Below are 17288 nucleotides of genomic sequence, written 5' to 3'. Positions count from 1 at the left end.
AGGAGTGATGCAAAGTGAGGGGACGGTGGACACAGAGGAAGAGTGGCAAGGAAGCTGAACTTGGTGGGAGGTGACAAAGGACAACAAAGGAAGAGAGTGATAAAGACTGTCCTGAAGTGATAAGTAGAGTACACAAATCAAAAAACTACAAGAGCTGGGCATGGTGGCTCACACCTGTAATCCCAGCACTTTGAGAGGTCAATGCAGGAGCACTGCTTGAGCCCAGGATTCAAGACCAGCCTGGGTAACATAGCAAGACTCCATGTCTACAATTTTTTTTTTTTTTAATTAGCCAGTCTTTGTGGTGCACGCCTGTGGTCCCAGTGACTCCAGAGACTAAGGTGGGAGGATCGCTTGAGCTCAGGAGTTCCAGGCTGCAGTGAGTTATGACTGCATCACTGCACTCCAGCCTGGGTGACAGACTGAGAACCTGTCTCCGGAAAACAAACAAACGAACAAATATATATTACAAGGAATGGCAAGGAGAGTTATCAAAAATGGTGGGAAATGAAAAAGGACGAGAGGAGTGGTGAAGATGCTGGGAAGTGACAAATCTTATATTCTAGAACTCTCTTTCCCTAGGGAAATTTTGAGTTCAGTCTTCATTGAATGATTATTAATAATGTAGTAGTCATTTATGAACCTACCACTTAGCACAAAACCTGGAATGCTAACATATATTTCAAAACTCAAAACTCAATCCCAACCTTTCTTCAGGACACCACTCAAATGCTACATTATTAGCTTCTCTGGCCGTATCTCTTCTACCCACTTCCTGCCCTCCAGTTGCCTCCCTCCTTTCCCTGCTTTCTCTGCTAACATGCTTGTATTTACTGAGCTATCTTGTTATTTCTCTGCCACTACCAAATTTAAGTTAGATAAGGGAAAAAAAATTTAGTCATTAAAGAAACATCCTCCACTTAGAGATTATCAATAAATATTTGCATATATTGCCCCCTCCACCAAAATCCACAGTTACTCCTGAAAGCCTTAATTTCATTATGTTCTTTGCCTACTCTGGCATGATATTTATTATAATAAATAATACTCTCCCCATGTTTGTAGTCAACAGAGTGTCATAAGACATCAAAACAAGACAAAAAGATTACTGTCTCTGGCCACAATGGTGTAACATGGGCCAGATTTACACTCCCACCTAGAACATCGAACACTCGACAAAAATGATAATTTTCAGAAACTGGGTATCAGGGAGCACAGAAGAGTGATCTCTGGGAGAGGGAAACAAGGAACTACGTAATTGCCTCAGATTGCCTTCAGAGAATTTCCAGACTGCTATGCAGGAAGGGGGAATTCCAGGGAAAATCAGTAATCTCTGAGTTCCTGAGAGAGAGGTGTCTACGGTGGCCAAGGTGGCTACATTTTCAGGACAGGAGACTATAGAGGAGAGAGCTGCACAGAGAGATCTTCAGGGTTCTGCAGAAAGTCCCTGTTAAGTTCTCACTGAATACTGCTGTTTATGCATGTGAGAAAATAGCCCAAGACTAGGGAACAACCAACTGAAAGGAGCAGGGGGAAGGAATGTCTGGAATTTACACAGGGCTGGGAATACTTTGTATTCCTAAAGTGAAAGAGGAATACCCTGGTTATTCATGGGGAGACAAGTAGATAACTGAGAAAAGTATTATATAAAATTCACCTTGCATATGGCTGCCTTGTGCCACCTAACAAAACTTGCAAAAGGTTTCCAATGGGTTAAACTATTTCCAAATAACTGAGTAACAGAACAAAATTCAAGAATACTTGTAGAAATGCAGAGTTATCCAGCACCTAAAAAAATTTAAATTTCACAATATTTTGCATTGAAAAAATAATTACCAGAAATTATTTTAATTACTTAATTAATTTGCATTTAATTATAATGCAAAATATTTCAATGCAAAAGCAGCAGAAAAGTATGACCTGTTATCAGAACAATCAACCAGTATAAATAGACCCAGAAATGACACACATGGTAGAATTGGGAAACAAGTATATTAAAAGTTATTAAAATTGTATGAAATATTCAAGAGAGTAAAGGAATACTTGACAAAACACAGACGTATTTTTAAAAAGATCCAAAAACATGTTTAGAAAAAAATATATGTTTTGGGAGGAAGTAGGATAAAATAGTTGAAAAGAATCCTCCAGTGATCATTCGTTCCTTCCTACAGAAACACCAAATTGAACAACTATCCATACAAGAAAGCCCCTTCATAAGAACCGATGTGAAGTACCACTCTCATCATAAGAGTCTTTTGATGCTTCTTCCTAGTGCTTCTCTGGGTGCAACTTAGCTATTGCCTCAGAGAATGTGAAGAGCTACATTACCCAGAAGGATGTGCTTCATATCCAAATGACAGCCTGAGACAGGAGTGTTTCCTGCAGCCTGCATTCTCATGGGCTGGACTTTTGGTACTGGTAGGGTGAACTTTCATTTGTCACATGACCTGTCTACCCACACCACCCAGTGGGTGCATGTGGCTCTTTGGGACCAAGCTAGGAAGGCCAGTAAGAAGGACAGGACCCATCTAGACAGTTTTGTAGGGCCTGGGAGAGAGTTCAGCTGAGTCTGAAGTACTGATACAGTCGCTTCCCTCCTAGCACAGATGTGTTAACTATCCCTCAGTCTCATATTCTTGAGCTCTCAACCACATGGCTGTGGCACACTGACATGGAAGATCGTGGCATCCTGGGATTCTTCAGGCCTTCTCTTCCTGCTAATAGGCTCACTCTCAATCCAGAATCCTAAACTTACATCAAGTATTACATGAAAAAATTCCTCTTTCTGGAAATCAGTGGTATGCAGTAGGGAAGTATGAACTATAACTTCTTAGTAACCCCACCATTCATGTACAGTGGCACGTGCAGATCCTCAGGAGAGCATGGCCTGCAGAATCCGGAAACATGTTCGGATCGTGCTGTGCCCTATCTCAAGGCTGTGGCCTTGTGCAAGCTACCTTGCTACCTTTCACCTCCATTTTCCTAAGAAAGTCTTAAAGGGGAAATATTAACCATCATTCAGTTGAGGTGAGAGTACCAAAGATGGCTAATGTGTAATGTGTGTTCCCAGTGCCCAGCACCATGCAGGGACCTTCTGGATGCTATTTCTAAAGAGATACAGTCCTAGAAATCTGTCCTCTATTCCATCTTCCTTTGCTCACTGCTCTCCTGCCAACCTGTCCTGATCATTCCAAGCTCTTTCCCACTTCTGTTTTTCCCTCTGCCTGGGACACTGAGTCCAGATCTCCGCAGTGCCTCTTCCTCTCCTCTCCTCCTTTGCATCCTTCCCTGTTCTGCACCAATGTCACCTACTAGGAGAGTTTTTTTTTTTTTTTTTTTTTTGGCCTTGCTGGTTCTAGGTTAAGTATTTCTCATCTTCTGGAATCTTTGTGCAGGGAATGTGGCACACTTACAAAAGTAGAGATCAGGACTTGGTTGGGTGTGCCAGGGTGGTGTGTAAGCAAAGAGGCAAAATAACAATAACTACATTTATTGAGCTCTGAGGGTAACTTAGGTAGCACTTCATTTAATCCTAATTTCCTCAGAGTTAGTTTCTATTATTCCTGCTCTACAGAAAAGGAACCTGAGATCTGGAAAACTTGTTACCTTCTCAGGGTCACACAACTCTTGGGAGAAACTCACACCCTGTACCTTGATCCCTTGAGCCTATGTTCTTTCTTCTTCACCACCATTCCTCCTCAGTGCGCTGGGGAAGCCTAGGGTGACACCTGACAAAGATTTTCTTTGACCAAACTCTACCCAGGCCCCTCTGAGCCTTCTTGAATAGGCCTGTCAACTTTTGCCTATTAAGACTTGAACAACACGTTAGTGTTGTTCTTTCTAATGACGCCTGAAAAACTAAAGGCTGTCCAAAGAATTTCTTCTAGTCAACACCTGAAGATAAGGCCCCTGTCTCCCAGGCTCTGTGGGAGGATAGAGGCCTAACTCAAAGTGTCAGCAGCAAACCCAGATAGACTGCACACAGACCAGCTGCCTCCCTTCCTGTGTTTTGTAACTTTTCACTTTTCTGAGTCCACTGAACCCCTCCTCACCACCCCCAATTTCTTCACCTTCCCTTTGACGTACTCATTCACCTTTGTACAAATCAAAACTGAGTTCACTTCACGCCAAATTCCTTTCCCCATTGCACTAGTTATTAGTCTGTTCTCACCACTGTCATTAATGTCCAGCTTTGTTCATCTTTGACACACCTAGTGAGCTTTGCAAGGTAGGCACGCCTCCGTTGGCATTAGGTAAGCGTGGTAATAAATGGGGTATGGGACACATTCTAGGCAGAAGAAACAGTATGACCAAAGGAAATATTTTTTGTTCAAGGAGGCAAGAGAGCCTGTATGGTTGCCAAGAGAAATCTCCGTCTTCTGATATCTGTCCTAGGAGGGCAATATTGTGTGGTCTTTTACTGAATGTTCAAACGTAGCCTATATTCCTAAGATGTGTGACTCTGATAGAGACTCAGGTCACTGACATGAAGATGATGACCATATTTACCTTACAGTATGTGAGAAGATTATTAAAAGCAGGAAAAACACAGCAACAAACTTCCACGCAGAGGCACTTTGTTGCTTGCTTTATAAATCTTTTAATTCTCACAACCACCTGGTAAGATGGGAAATATTTTTGTTTTGATGGAGAAATCGGGAAATGAAGTGACTTCCCCAAATTTATAGATTAAGCAAGTGACAGTCCCAATAGGCTGAATTCACACCTAGCAATTTGTGTCCAGAGCTAAGAGCATTTGTCTGAATGCAGCACACAAACACAAAGCGCAGTTGTTGCTATTAACAGCACTGTATTATGATCATAATTTTTCCCTATTTGATGCCAGAGTGCTTACACTCTGCACCATACAGCCTTGTCATTGTCTTGTATCTTGCATCAATTACTTCTGCATATAAAGCTGTTTTCCTCTAACACAACTGCAATTTGTTTAAAGACTGACTCCCCCTCAGCAGCAAAGAATTAAGCTTCCAGGAAGTACTCAGTGATATGTGCCTTGCTTCTTTCTAGGTGTTTACCAACAACTGAGCTCTAATCACATCTGATTGGCCCAAGGCTAACAAGGAAACTGACTTTCCAGGCATCGGTGACCTTCATTGACAGACTGTAACTTCCATTCAGAAGAGTGAAGGCAGTGGCACCCAGCCCATGGGATGCTGTACTCACAGATGCTGCTGAAGACCTGTAGTGTTCTGGTCTCAGTGGGTAAAACCTCCTTTCCTCCATGTGGAAGCCTGATGCCTCCTTCACTCAGCCCATTTCCCAACTCTGTAGGGCACCCTCCTTCCTTCTCACAGACCTGTTGAATTCTCATCTTATCTCCTACCTGGTCTCTTTGTTTCTCCTCAGGTTATTTTAGGCAAGAAACATTCCCTCAAAATGGCTCAGACACTAAAGGATTTGTTGGAAGGAAACAGGGGTGTTTTGTAAGAGCTCTCCCCCAAAAATGTGAAACAGTAAACAGATGAGAGTGACAAGTGATTAGATGTGACATCTGAGACCAGAATGAAGAAGCAACCATGAGGAGATGATGAAGATGAAATCAATAGCTAATACTTATTGAACGCTATTGAGAGGCCAGACATTGTTGTAAACATTGTGCATCAATTAACTCATTTAATTTTCCCAATGCTGTGAAATAGCTTTATTACCATTTTACAGATGGAGAAACTGAGGCATGACACAGTGAAGAAGTTGGTCCAAGGTCACACAAAGCCAGTATACATGCAACTTGGATTTAAACCCAGGTAACAAGACTCCAAAGCTTAACGCTCTTCTCACACACACACACACACACCTCGGAGCTCTTAAAGAGTATGAAGTGTTTCTTATCAGGTCCACAGAAGATACTCAAGGAATGGTTAATAGGTATGACTGAGGAAACAATATGTTGTCAGTGACATCATAACATTATTATTATATTCTGGACAGTGTTAGTGGCCCCTAAGAATGTGTGAAAAATGCAAATTGAAATCAACTCATACAGGAACTCTAGGATTGAGGCTTAGCAATCTGTGCTTTAACAAGTCCTTCCAGTGATTTTGACACACCACTAGAGCTCAGAACTACTGGATTCCTATATCCCATCCCTGTGTAATACACATGAGTGATGCTCAGTAAATTTTCTTGAAATGTATTTAATTAAGCCTACTGGAAATGGACTCTGAACAATCCTCACCAAAATACTGCTATTCTTAGTATAAAGAGCAGGCCATTTTTCTCGAAGTTTGCTAGTCTCCCACTAAACACTATACTAAGGCTAATCTTACTGAAATTTTTTTGCCAGAAACAGTCACAGAGAAAGACTTCATGATACACAAAATGATCTTATTAGATACCAAACTTTTATTAACACCATTTTATTTCTTTTGCGGCTTTAATTTTTAACATTATAATATTTACTGGCTCCTCTGGGTGACTAAATATCTTCACATGCCCACTAGCTACAAAGAATTTCTAAGTAGAACTCAACTGAAACTGCAAGCTACTGCTCTAAGAAATGCATACTTAATTATGTTTATTTGCTCTCCTATAGAATCCTGTTTACAAATAGCACCACTGCAGATTTACATGCAATTTCTAAATCCTTCAGGTTGCTCTACCATTCATCTTCTGATGTCTAGCAAGATAAACACTCTTAGTGAACACTTTGCTACATCTCTTATATGATGAGATTTCTCTCCAGTTTATTTCCTGTAGAATAAGGGATGCACTTGGAACTGAAGAATTCCTTCAATTTCTAAATTTTCCACATTCATACTTTTTTCCTGTAGGAGTTTGTAGGAGATTCCTATTGCCTATAGTCTTTCCCACATTTGCTACATGTACACAGTTTTTTCCTAGTGTGAGTATACTTATGTCAATTAAGGGACTAATACTGACAAAGGCTTTCCCACATTTATTGACTTCATATGATTTCTCTACAGTATAACGTCTGACAAACAGGCCTACATCTTTGCTAAAACGTCTTCCTATAGTCACCACATTCATACAACTTTTCCCCAGTATAAATTTTTTCTGATGTTAAATAAGGGAGGATCTATGAAGTTTACCATGATAAACACTGCTTCAAATAGTTTCTCTTCTGTAAGATTTCTCACATGTATAGTGATTCATATGATCTAAAAGCTTTTCCACACTTACCACATTATTGGGTTTCTCTCCATTATGTACTCTTTGATAGGCAGTAAGATTTGAGCCTTTGCTAAAAACTTTCCCACACTCATTACATTATATGGCTTTTCTCCAGTATGACTTCTGATGTACAGTAAGGTTTGAACTACAGCTGAAGGTTTTCCCACATTTAATACATTCATAAGGTTTCTCTCCAGTATGAATTCTGTGATGTTGAAGCAGGGATGACCTATGACTGAAGGCTTTCCCACATATACTGCATTCGTAGGGTTTCAATCTAATGTGATTTCTCAAATGCATATTCAGTGATTCAAGCTGGTTGAAGGATTTCCTGCATTTCTGACATTCAAAGGGTTTTTCTTCAGTATGAATACTCTGATGCTGAACAAGAAATGAGAGGCTACTAAAGACTTTGAGACACTTGTTGCATTCATATTGTTTCTCCATAGTGTGAATTCTTTGATGTCGAGTAAGGTGTGAGCTACAGCAGAAAGCTTTCCCACATTCTCTACATTCATAAGGTTTCTCTCCAGTATGGATTTTCTGATGGTGAATGAGAGATGACCTATGAATGAAGGCCTTTCCACATATACGACACTCATAGAGTTTTTCTTGAGTATGAATTCTTAGATGTTCAATAAGATGGGACACACGACTAAAAGACTTTCCACAGTTCATACATTCATATGGTTTCTCTCCAGTGTGAGTGGTCTGATGGTTAGTAAGTGACGACACATGGCTAAAGGCCTTCCCACATTCAACACATTTGTAAGGTTTCTCTCCACTATGGCTTATCAGATGTCGTGTAAGGGATGAGCCATGGCTAAAAGCCTTCCCACATTCACGACATTCATAGGGCTTCTCTCCTGTATGAATTCTCCAATGGCGATTGAGGATTGACTGTTTGCCAAAGGCTTTCCCACATTCACTGCATATATAGATTTTCTCTCTATTACAAGTTTGGTGAAGGGTAAGAGATTTGCTCTGGTTCAAGGCTGCCCCACTTTTATTAGAATTCAATAGTTTCTTTCCACCACTGATTTTCTCATTTTTTATAACTGACTTTTTTGGTAAGTTCTTCTTTAATATATCATATTTGTGTGAATTCCCTTCAGCAGAAATTTTTTGTGTTTCAAAAAGAGTAGACTTTGAATGAAAGGTGTAAACACTGTCTGGAGTGGGGCTTTCTCTAAAGGTGAGAGTTGCTGGTCTGAAATGCTCTACCTGACTTCCATGCTTCTTTTCCAACTTCTCTATATATTCCAAATTCTTCTTAGAATTTGAAAATTCATAACTTTGTTTTACAACTTTTTCTATTATTACTGTTTGGGGTGAATCTTCATCATAAATATCCTTCTTTGTTGATAATTCCTTCCTTTCCCATCTTGATTCCCAATCTGAAATACATCAAGAAAGTAAAGCACTGCTTTTTTTTTTTTTTTTTTAACTTCTTGAAAAGTAACTTCTACAGTGGAATTAGGAGAACTGGATTAGAAATGAAGCCCCCACAAAACACATAGCTCTGACAACTCAAATATTTCAGTGACTTCTGAACAATGCTCAAATGGAGCAGAGAATAGAAAGTTCACAGAAGTAGGAACAGAGTGTGATAAAGGAAATGGGTAAACTATACAAAATGGATAAAATAGTATTGAAAAAAACAAAACTATCAGAAATAAGATGTGGAAGGCATTCTGGATTACAAATCATCTTTTTGTGCCTATATTCATGTAGGAAAGATTGCATTTTGTCTCATAGCCTTTTTCTCCAACCTTCCATTAATCTCAATTTGCTGCCAGATTATCAAGCTTAAAATACAGAATTGATACTACTACATTAAACAATTGCAGTAAAAACAAAGTAATCTAAATGCTGTTTATAGCTGACAAAGATTTAGGCTTTCTGAGGTTATGAAGAAACTGTGTGAATCATATTATTTCTTGAACATTAGAAAATATTATTCCTAGAAACATATTTGTATGTCCCTTACTTCCTCTAATATGTTCATATTTCATCTACAAATTTAGAAAAGTGATTTTCCATCTAATTGACAGCTTTTCTTAGCTTAAAACTATTAGTATATTTTGGTTAAGTAGAATTAAGAAAGAATAAATTGTCTTACTTTGTCATGAATATAGTAACAATTTGAATTATTATGATGGCAAAAACCTCTAACCCTGATTAGATGACATGAGTGATACAGATAATTTGGGATAGAGGAACAATTGTTTTGAAAATCTAAGCTAAATATCCCTCATTTTTTCATTTCTATCTGAGATCTTTGAAGACAGTATCCCTAAAATGCTTCCACATTCTCCATAAACATCTTTAACAAAATCTTCCTTAGTCTCGTTCACCATGACTCACCTGGAATCATACCTTTTGACAGTTTTTTCTCCACCATCCAGGGCTCTTTTCCATCCTCCAGTAACATGATCACATATGGCTTAGTTACGGAAAGACCTGCTTACAGGAAGAATATAGAATTTGTTTAAGCTGTGATCCTCTATTATGGACCACAAGAACGGATGAAGGGTGTTCACTGAAATGGAAAGATAAGCTTCAGGCAGGGCACAACAGAGCCGCACATTTCCTTGGGAACATGCTACAGAAATTCAGCCATTTACTTAGGAGGCTCTCCAGCAATTCAGAGTGGCAAAAGAAAGGTGTCCCCTATTGGAGTGGAAGGGGTGATATCCTTACCTACAGAGACCAGGTTCTCATAATTCTGGACCATCACATCCTTGTATAAGTCCCTCTGAGCAGAATCTAGCCATGCCCACTCTTCATGAGAGAAGTCTATAGCCACATCACTAAATGTCACCTGAAATAGCAAATATATTTAAGCTCAGTCATAGCCCAGGCCTCTTCTGTCACTGAAGAAGGGGCAAAATCAGCCTGCTTGTGGAAGAAATGGAACAAGATTCAGGAGTTGTGACAATGATTGGGAATGTGATCTCAGTTAAGTAATAACAGGACAGTTACGTAGTTGGAATTAACATACAATAAAGGGGACAGTTATGTAGTTAGAATTTTTACACAATAAGAATGAGAGACAAACATGATAGCTTCACTTCAGTAAATTTTGTTAAAAGTTTAGAATTACATGAATTTTTAAAAAGCAACATTTGACATTTGACAGCACAGAGTCAAGTATTTAGTTATATCTTTTAGAGCTTAAGTGCTAGATAAGTAATTAAAAATAAGGCTAAAGTGATTGTCTCTCAAATGAGATACTCAGGAAGATTCACTAAAGCTCACAAAAAATGGGTTCAGAAGAAAAGACATCTTTATATTAAAGACTGATAGACATATGGTTTGATTGTATTCCCTAAAAAAGCATATATTGAACTTAATCGCCATTCTAATAGTATTGAGAGGTGAGACCTTTAGGAGACGATTGGCCTTGAGGACTCTGTCCTCATGAATGGATTAATGTCATCACTGGGGGAGCGGGTTCCTTATTTTAAAAAATGAGTTCAGGCCCCCCTTTGCCTCTCTCTCTTCTCTTTGCCAATCCACCATAAAAGGACACAGCAAGAAGGCCTTTGCCAGATGTCTGCCCCTTAGTCTTGGACTTCCCAGGCACCAAAACCATGAGAAGTCAATTTTCTTTTTTTTTTTTTTTTTTTTTGAGGCTGAGTCTTGCTCTGTCGCCCAGGCTGGAGTGCAGTGGCCAGATCTCAGCTCACGGCAAGCTCCGCCTCCCGGGTTCACGCCATTCTCCTGCCTCAGCCTCCCGAGTAGCTGGGACTACAGGCGCCCGCCACCTCGCCCGGCTAGTTTTTTTTTGTATTTTTAGTAGAGACGGGGTTTCACTGTGTTCGCCAGGATGGTCTCAATCTCCTGACCTTGTGATCCGCCCGTCTCGGCCTCCCAAAGTGCTGGGATTACAGGCTTGAGCCACCGCGCCCGGCCGAGAAGTCAATTTTCATTATTTATAAACTACTCAGTCTAGAGTATTCTGTTACAGCAGCACAAATAGACTAAAACATACACATAACTGATTCATAAACAAAAAAGAAAAATATATTTATGGTGTATACTTAAACTGAGTACTGACAAACATTTAATAATTGAAATATGAGACTCCTGGGTGAAAAGACTGAAGATGTCATAGATCAGGGGTCTAACACCCGGTCACAGACTGGTACTGGTCTGTGGCTTTTAGGAATGGGGCAACAGAGCAGGAGGAGAGTGGCAGGAAAGTGAGCATTACCACCCGAGCTCCACCTGCTGTCAGATCAGCTCTGGCATAGATTCTTATAGGAGCGCAATCTCTACTGAGAACTGTGCATCCAAGGGATTGAGGTTGCACGCTCCTTATGTGAATCTAACTAATGCCTGATGATCTGCTGTAGAACAGTTTCGTCCCCAAACCACCACCTCCACCACCTCCCACTTTCGTGGAAAAATTGTTTTCCACGAAACTGATTCCTAGTGTCAAAAAGGTTGAGGACTCCTGCCATAGACAGTCCTTAAATAGGACCTGCAAGTAAGAGAAAAAAATAAAAGAGCACATTTCAAATATTCTAAAAAAATTGCTCACAGATGCGCTTAGAAATTCTTCTCAATAGTACTCATTTCACAGTATTATTTAAAATAGTAAAACTTTAGAAGCTGAAATATTCAATAATAGTTTATTGGCTAGTCAAATTACAATATGTGCAAAAAGTACATCCATTTAATACAGCATTATTACTGTCTGTGATTTGTAAAACAGACTGCTCTACTGTGGTTATTTTTTAGCTCTGAGAGTTCATTCGGTATTGTAGTACTTTATTTGGATATTTTGCATGCATGTCCACAAGTGACATGGGTCTTTGGTTTTAAAGCCAGAATCTACTTTTCTTAGGTTTGGGGAAAATAATTAAAATTCAAACCTCCTTCCAATGGCAGAAAATCCTCTCCACAAATGTAGAAACAAAAAGAAAACGGTTTTATTACTGAATAAGCATTAAATCAGACCTTGAGGCACTTCACAAGCAATCCACTATTGAGATGAAAAGGACAGGAAGAAATCTCATCTTTTTATATAGGCAAGCAGATACAATCTAACACATACGTTTTCCAAATAAACAATAACTTATCCTCAAGTAAGATTTGACAGTTCAATTTGCTACACAAAATTTATTCTAAATTCACCTGTTAATTGGAGTTGCCACTGTGATAGTTAATTGCCTATATCCCAAATAAAAATAACATTTCTCATATCTTTGACAAACCAGTCATCACAACTTAGAGCCAGGATGCTTCTTTCTTCCCCTTCAGTTGCCCAGGCAGCTTGAGATGTTCACTCATCTGAGCCCGCAAAAGAACATAGGATATCTATTCTAGCACTTCTTTAAATTTCTTATGCTTTCTTACTTTTCTACCAGTGCTGCCATCTTCAATACAGGAGCCACTAGCCAACTTGGCTACAACATTTAAATTAATTAAAATGTAAAAATAAAACAAATAAAATTTAAAATTCATTTCCTCTGTTACTTAAGCCAAAATTCAAGTACTCAATAGTCATACAGGGCTGGTGGCTACCGTACTGACCAGTACACGTGCAGAACACTTCCACCACTGCGGAAAGTTCTTAGGCAATACTGCACTAGATCATGAAGTTCTGTGTGTCAGTGTACACTGAAATCCATGCACAACTTTTCCTAACAGGTACTTCGTAAGTGTTTAGAAGATGAACCAATGAATGGTTTTGGTATTAGCTCACTTTAGCCTTTACTTTTTTTTTTTTTTTTAAGAGACAGGTTCTTGCCCTGTCACCAAGCTGGAGTGCAGTGACATAATCATAGCTCACTACAGCCTCACACCACAGGGCTCAAGAAATCTTCCCACCTCATCAGCCTCCCAAGTAGCTGGGACAATAGGCATGCACCACTATGCCAGTTTTTCAGTTCTAATTATCTAATTATTCCAGGAAAACAGACTTCACCCAACATGTACATCTACTACTTACATCCCCTCCTGTGCAAGCTTCACCTTCCATGCCATGATTCTGCCCCACCAGTTCTTCATTACTCATCTTATTCACCCAACAATTACTTACTAATCTATTTGGTGCCAGGTAACACTCTGGGTACTGAAGCTATAGCAGTCAACAAAAAAGGAAAAACATTCCTCCCACCAGGAGAAACAGACAATGAGCAGGTGCATATACTGAACATACAGTACATCAGCTAGTGAGTGACACGCGCCATGGAAAACAAAGCAGTGACGGAGGAGTGGAAGTGCTAGTCAAAGGAAGGTGACTGCAACTGCAAATAGGCATTCAGGGAAGCTTTTCTGAGAAAGTAACCACGGAACAAATACATGAAGGAGATAAGGATGCAAGCTTGTGCATATGTAGGGAAAGAATATTCCACGTGGATGGCACAGCAACTAGTGACAGTGGCTAGAGCTCAAAGGAATGAGGAGGCAGAGAAGGAAGGTGGGATCAGAGAGGTAATGGCCTAACTGTACAAATAGGTCATTGCAGAAGTGACTCAGTTAGAGCCACTGAAAAATTTTAGGTTGAAGAATGACAGGAATTTATATAGCAATAGGATCACAGTAACAGTTGTACTGAGAACAGATTGATGCGGGTTAAGGGCAGATGCTGGGAATACAGCTAGGAGGCTACCCCAGTAATCCAGGTGGCTCGGACTTGGGTGGTAGTGGTGGTGGTGGTGATGGGCTAGCTAATGGTTAGATACTGTACACGGTGTATCGTTTAGATCCAACTAGAGGACCTGAATATTAGTTATAAGTCAAAAGGAAGAATCAAGGATGACTCCAAATATCTCTTCACTTGAGACCACATGGTACAGTTTTGACAACCATAAACCAAATAACCTTGCATTCCAAAGTTGCATTGTGAATTACAGTTTAAAAATTTTGGCAATCTAAAAAGTCTTCTAGCAGAAAACTGTAGAAAAGAGGAACACTGGGTGAAGAGAGCAATACCTTGGTGTTCTCTTATGGGCTCCATCCTTCCTATAGTGAAAGGAACCATAGATCCAGTCCCTTAAATGGACTTGATTAGGTGGGAACATGCAGAAGCAAAGCAAACACACAGAGGCCTCATGAAGTGTTTCAGGAAGACTTGGGGACACACCGACTTACCTGAGCCATTACTCTGCAATTTCCAATAGCCAATAGAGTCCCCTTTCCAGGCTCTTGTCTTAGAGATGGGCAGTGTCCTGAGGGCACAGAAGGACAGGAAACAGTAGTCATGAAAAATCAGGCTGGCACCTGGGACACACCATAATGGAAAGGCACACTGGTAATCACTCTCCGGGGCGCCAGTGTCTCCCTGGGAACTAACAGGGTGTTTCTCCGCAAGGGCTAACCGTTTACCAGGTGCCACCTGCGGGGAAAATCAATTATTCTGTATATAAAAGACTGATAAAACAACAGTAATAACTATCAGCTTGTTCAATCTTCACCACTTTGGACGGTGGACATTCACATTATTCCAGATTTCTTTTTGTCTCTTTTTTTTTTGAGACGGAGTCCCGTTCTGTCGCCCAGGCTGGAGTAAAATGGAGCGACCTCGGCTCACTGCAACCTCCGCCTCCCAGGTTCAAGCGATTCTCCTGCCTCAGCCTCCCGAAGAGCTGGGATTACAGACACGTGCCACCACGCCCAGCTAATTTTTTTTTTTGTATTTTGAGTAGAGACGGGGTTTCGCTATGTTGGCCAGGCTGGTACGGTGGCTTACGCCTTTAATCCCAGCACTTTGGGAGGCGGAGGCGGGCGGATCGCTTGAGGTCAGGAGTTTTAAACCAAATTTTTTTTTTTAAATGAAGACAAAACTGAAATTCCGAGATACAAAACCTGTTTGTTCAAGGTTACACAACTGAAAGCGCCGGCTTGATGACAACATAACCCCAAAACAACTGCGGCTGGTGTCTGCTCTCGCGCCCACTTCGCTCTCACAACAGTGCCAAGAGGTCGGCGCCGTCATCACCCCGCGTTTACACGACTCGACACGAAGGGCAGGAAATGCCAAAGCCCCGGCCGGTGTCAAACCGCCCGGCGGACGCAAGGCCTGAGCCCCGCCGTCGCCGCCGGGACCCACACTTGCCGGAGTCCTCAGCAGGGCCTCACCGTCCCCGCAGGCGCCCGGAGCTCGCGTCTCCGTGGACCTGACGCGCCGCGTAGCTGGTGAGCAGGTAACGGCCGCCGACCTCCGGGAACGACACTGCCCCAAACCGTTCCTTAGCTTGGAATCTGCCTCCAGCCCTGAGGTTATCGCGGGACTGACCTCGTGCACTCACGGCCGAACCACATTTCCCAGAATCCTCCGCGTGCTGGACACCTGTCCCCGGTGCCGGCACACTTCCCAAGGGTCTGTGCGGCTGCGCGGACCTTGTGCGCAGCGCGTAAACCGGTCAGGGCTTCATAAGAAGCTAAGCCGCCTGGGGCTGTGGAGCCAGAGCCGGCCAGCTAGGACCACGCGCAGTGTCCTGGGGCACACAGTCGTCCTCTGGTGAACGATACCTCTCGGAACCAAGGGACACCCTCTACTTGTAAGGGTCATGACGCCTGGACCAAGAAATTACATTTCCCAGAAAACTCTGCAGCCGCGCCAAGGTCTTCCGGGTCATTCCTGCGCTCACACAAACGTTTCGCTCCGGGACGTGGGCAGCCCTTGCTGGTACCGCGCAAGTGCTCGCCTTTGCTAGCAAGGGGGTCCCTCTCATCCCAAACCCTGCTGCTATGCAGTTCATCTTCAGAGCTCTTTTTGGTTTTTTTTTTGGCCCTCATTTGCCCAAGACGATAGCTGACAAAACGCCCTGTGACCCGACTATCACGACTGTAGTTCGCCAACCAAGGACATTTCCTGGAAATGCAAGGGGACACGTATCTGTGACGCCAATGACCGTTCTGACGCGCGTTACGCCCCCTTGAATTACTTAGAAATACTGAATTTGAGTGAGCACTGGGAGAACGAAAACCTTCATCCTGGGAGGAGTCCCTCCTCCTGCAGCCATCAGCGCCTGACACCCAGTCTCCCCAGAAGTGCTTCTTAGGCCCTGACCTTGCCCGGCCCACCCAAAGGGGCAACGAATCTCTCTGTATGCAAGCCAGAGCAGTCTACTCTTTGTGTGTATTTGGGTTGTTTACTTTCTTTTTAACACTTAAATGTCAATTGACTTCACTTATTTTTAAAATTATAAATAGTGTGGTTATAGACTTTTTTGTACTTAGTAAGTACTGACCTGCATGATCTTGGTGAAGCGGTGCTTCTGTTACCAGAAAGGGGTCCCGGTCCAGACCCCAAGAGAGGGTTCTTAGATCTCACACAAGAAAAATCCACGGGAGTCCACAGTGCAAAGACAAAGCAAGTGTATTAAGAAAGTAAAGAAACAAAAGAATGGGTACTCCACTGTTAGAGCAGCAGCTTGGGCTGCTGGACTAAGGATACTTGTAGTTATTGCTTGATGATATGCTAAGCAAGGGGTGGATTATTCATGAGTTTTCCAGGAAAGAGGTGGCAATTTCCCGGAGCTGAGGGCTTCCCCACTTTTTAAACCATGCAGGGTAACTTCTGAACCTTACTATGGCATTTGTAAATTGTCGTGGCACTGGTGAGAGTGTCTCTTAGCGTGCTAATGCATATAATTAGCATATCACTGAGAGGTGAAGGCAGCTGGGCTTCTGGGTCAGGTGGGGACTTGGAGAACTGTTCTGTCTAGCTGAAGGATTGTAAATGCACCAGTGCTCTGTGTCTAGCTAAAGGTTTGTAAACATACCAATCAGCACTCTGTAAAAATGCACCAATCAGAGCTCTGTGTCTAGCTAAATGTTTGTAAGTGCACCAATCAGCACTCTGTAAAAACGGACCAATCAGTACTCTGTAAAATAGACCAGTGGGATGTGGGTGTGGCCAAATAAGGGAATAAAAACTGGCCACCAGAGCCAGCAGCGGCAAGGCCTTGGGGTCCCCTTCCACCCTGTGGAGTGTTTTGTTCTTTTGCTCTTTGGGTCTGCACCATTTTTATGAGCTGTAACACCACAAAGGTCTAGAGGCAGCTTCACTCTTGAAGCCAGGGAGACCAGGAACCCACTGGGAGGAATGAACAACTCCAGACGCGCCACCTTAATGAGCTGTAACAGTGACTGCGAAGGTCTACAGCTTCACTCCT

General features: G+C 41.8%; 1 protein-coding gene and 1 pseudogene across 10 annotated transcripts; one reads left to right on the top strand and one right to left on the bottom strand.

Annotated features, from left to right (window-relative positions):
- Positions 1–6324: 6324 nt before the first annotated feature.
- LOC117092315 (zinc finger protein 181) lies at positions 6325–15460 on the bottom strand. Of its 9 annotated transcripts, none has more exons than XM_033225664.1 (5): positions 14974–15460; positions 14260–14336; positions 9856–9976; positions 9520–9618; positions 6325–8549 (listed from the first exon to the last, which is right to left on the bottom strand). In XM_033225664.1, exons 1-5 carry the CDS (start codon positions 15101–15103, stop codon positions 7249–7251), a joined length of 1728 nt encoding a protein of 575 aa, XP_033081555.1. In that variant the 5' UTR covers positions 15104–15460; the 3' UTR covers positions 6325–7248. The 9 variants fall into 9 exon arrangements, with proteins under 9 accessions (XP_033081555.1, XP_033081556.1, XP_033081557.1 ...); XM_033225665.1 differs by having other exon boundaries at positions 9532–9618; XM_033225666.1 differs by having other exon boundaries at positions 9532–9615.
- Positions 15461–15469: 9 nt separating this feature from the next.
- LOC117092317 lies at positions 15470–16852 on the top strand (annotated as a pseudogene). The gene has a single exon (XR_004440739.1). The product of XR_004440739.1 is annotated as an uncharacterized LOC117092317 (transcript).
- The last annotated feature ends 436 nt before the right edge of the window (positions 16853–17288 follow it).

Source organism: Trachypithecus francoisi, unplaced genomic scaffold (genome assembly GCF_009764315.1).
Source record: "Trachypithecus francoisi isolate TF-2019V2 unplaced genomic scaffold, Tfra_2.0 Lachesis_group12, whole genome shotgun sequence".
Classification (NCBI taxonomy): domain Eukaryota; kingdom Metazoa; phylum Chordata; class Mammalia; order Primates; family Cercopithecidae; genus Trachypithecus; species Trachypithecus francoisi.
This window is presented reverse-complemented; position numbering and strand designations above follow the sequence as displayed.

Excerpts from the sequence above, each read along its gene's own strand:
- LOC117092315 (XM_033225664.1), bottom strand. The coding sequence starts at position 15,103 with ATGACGGCGCCGACCTCTTGGCACTGTTGTGAGAGCGAAGTGGGCGCG. Across the intron at positions 9,977-14,259 it reads ATTGCAGAGTAATGGCTCAG|GTGACATTTAGTGATGTGGC; the intron begins GTAAGTCGGTGT and ends TTGCTATTTCAG. Across the intron at positions 9,619-9,855 it reads TGAGAACCTGGTCTCTGTAG|CAGGTCTTTCCGTAACTAAG; the intron begins GTAAGGATATCA and ends TCTTCCTGTAAG.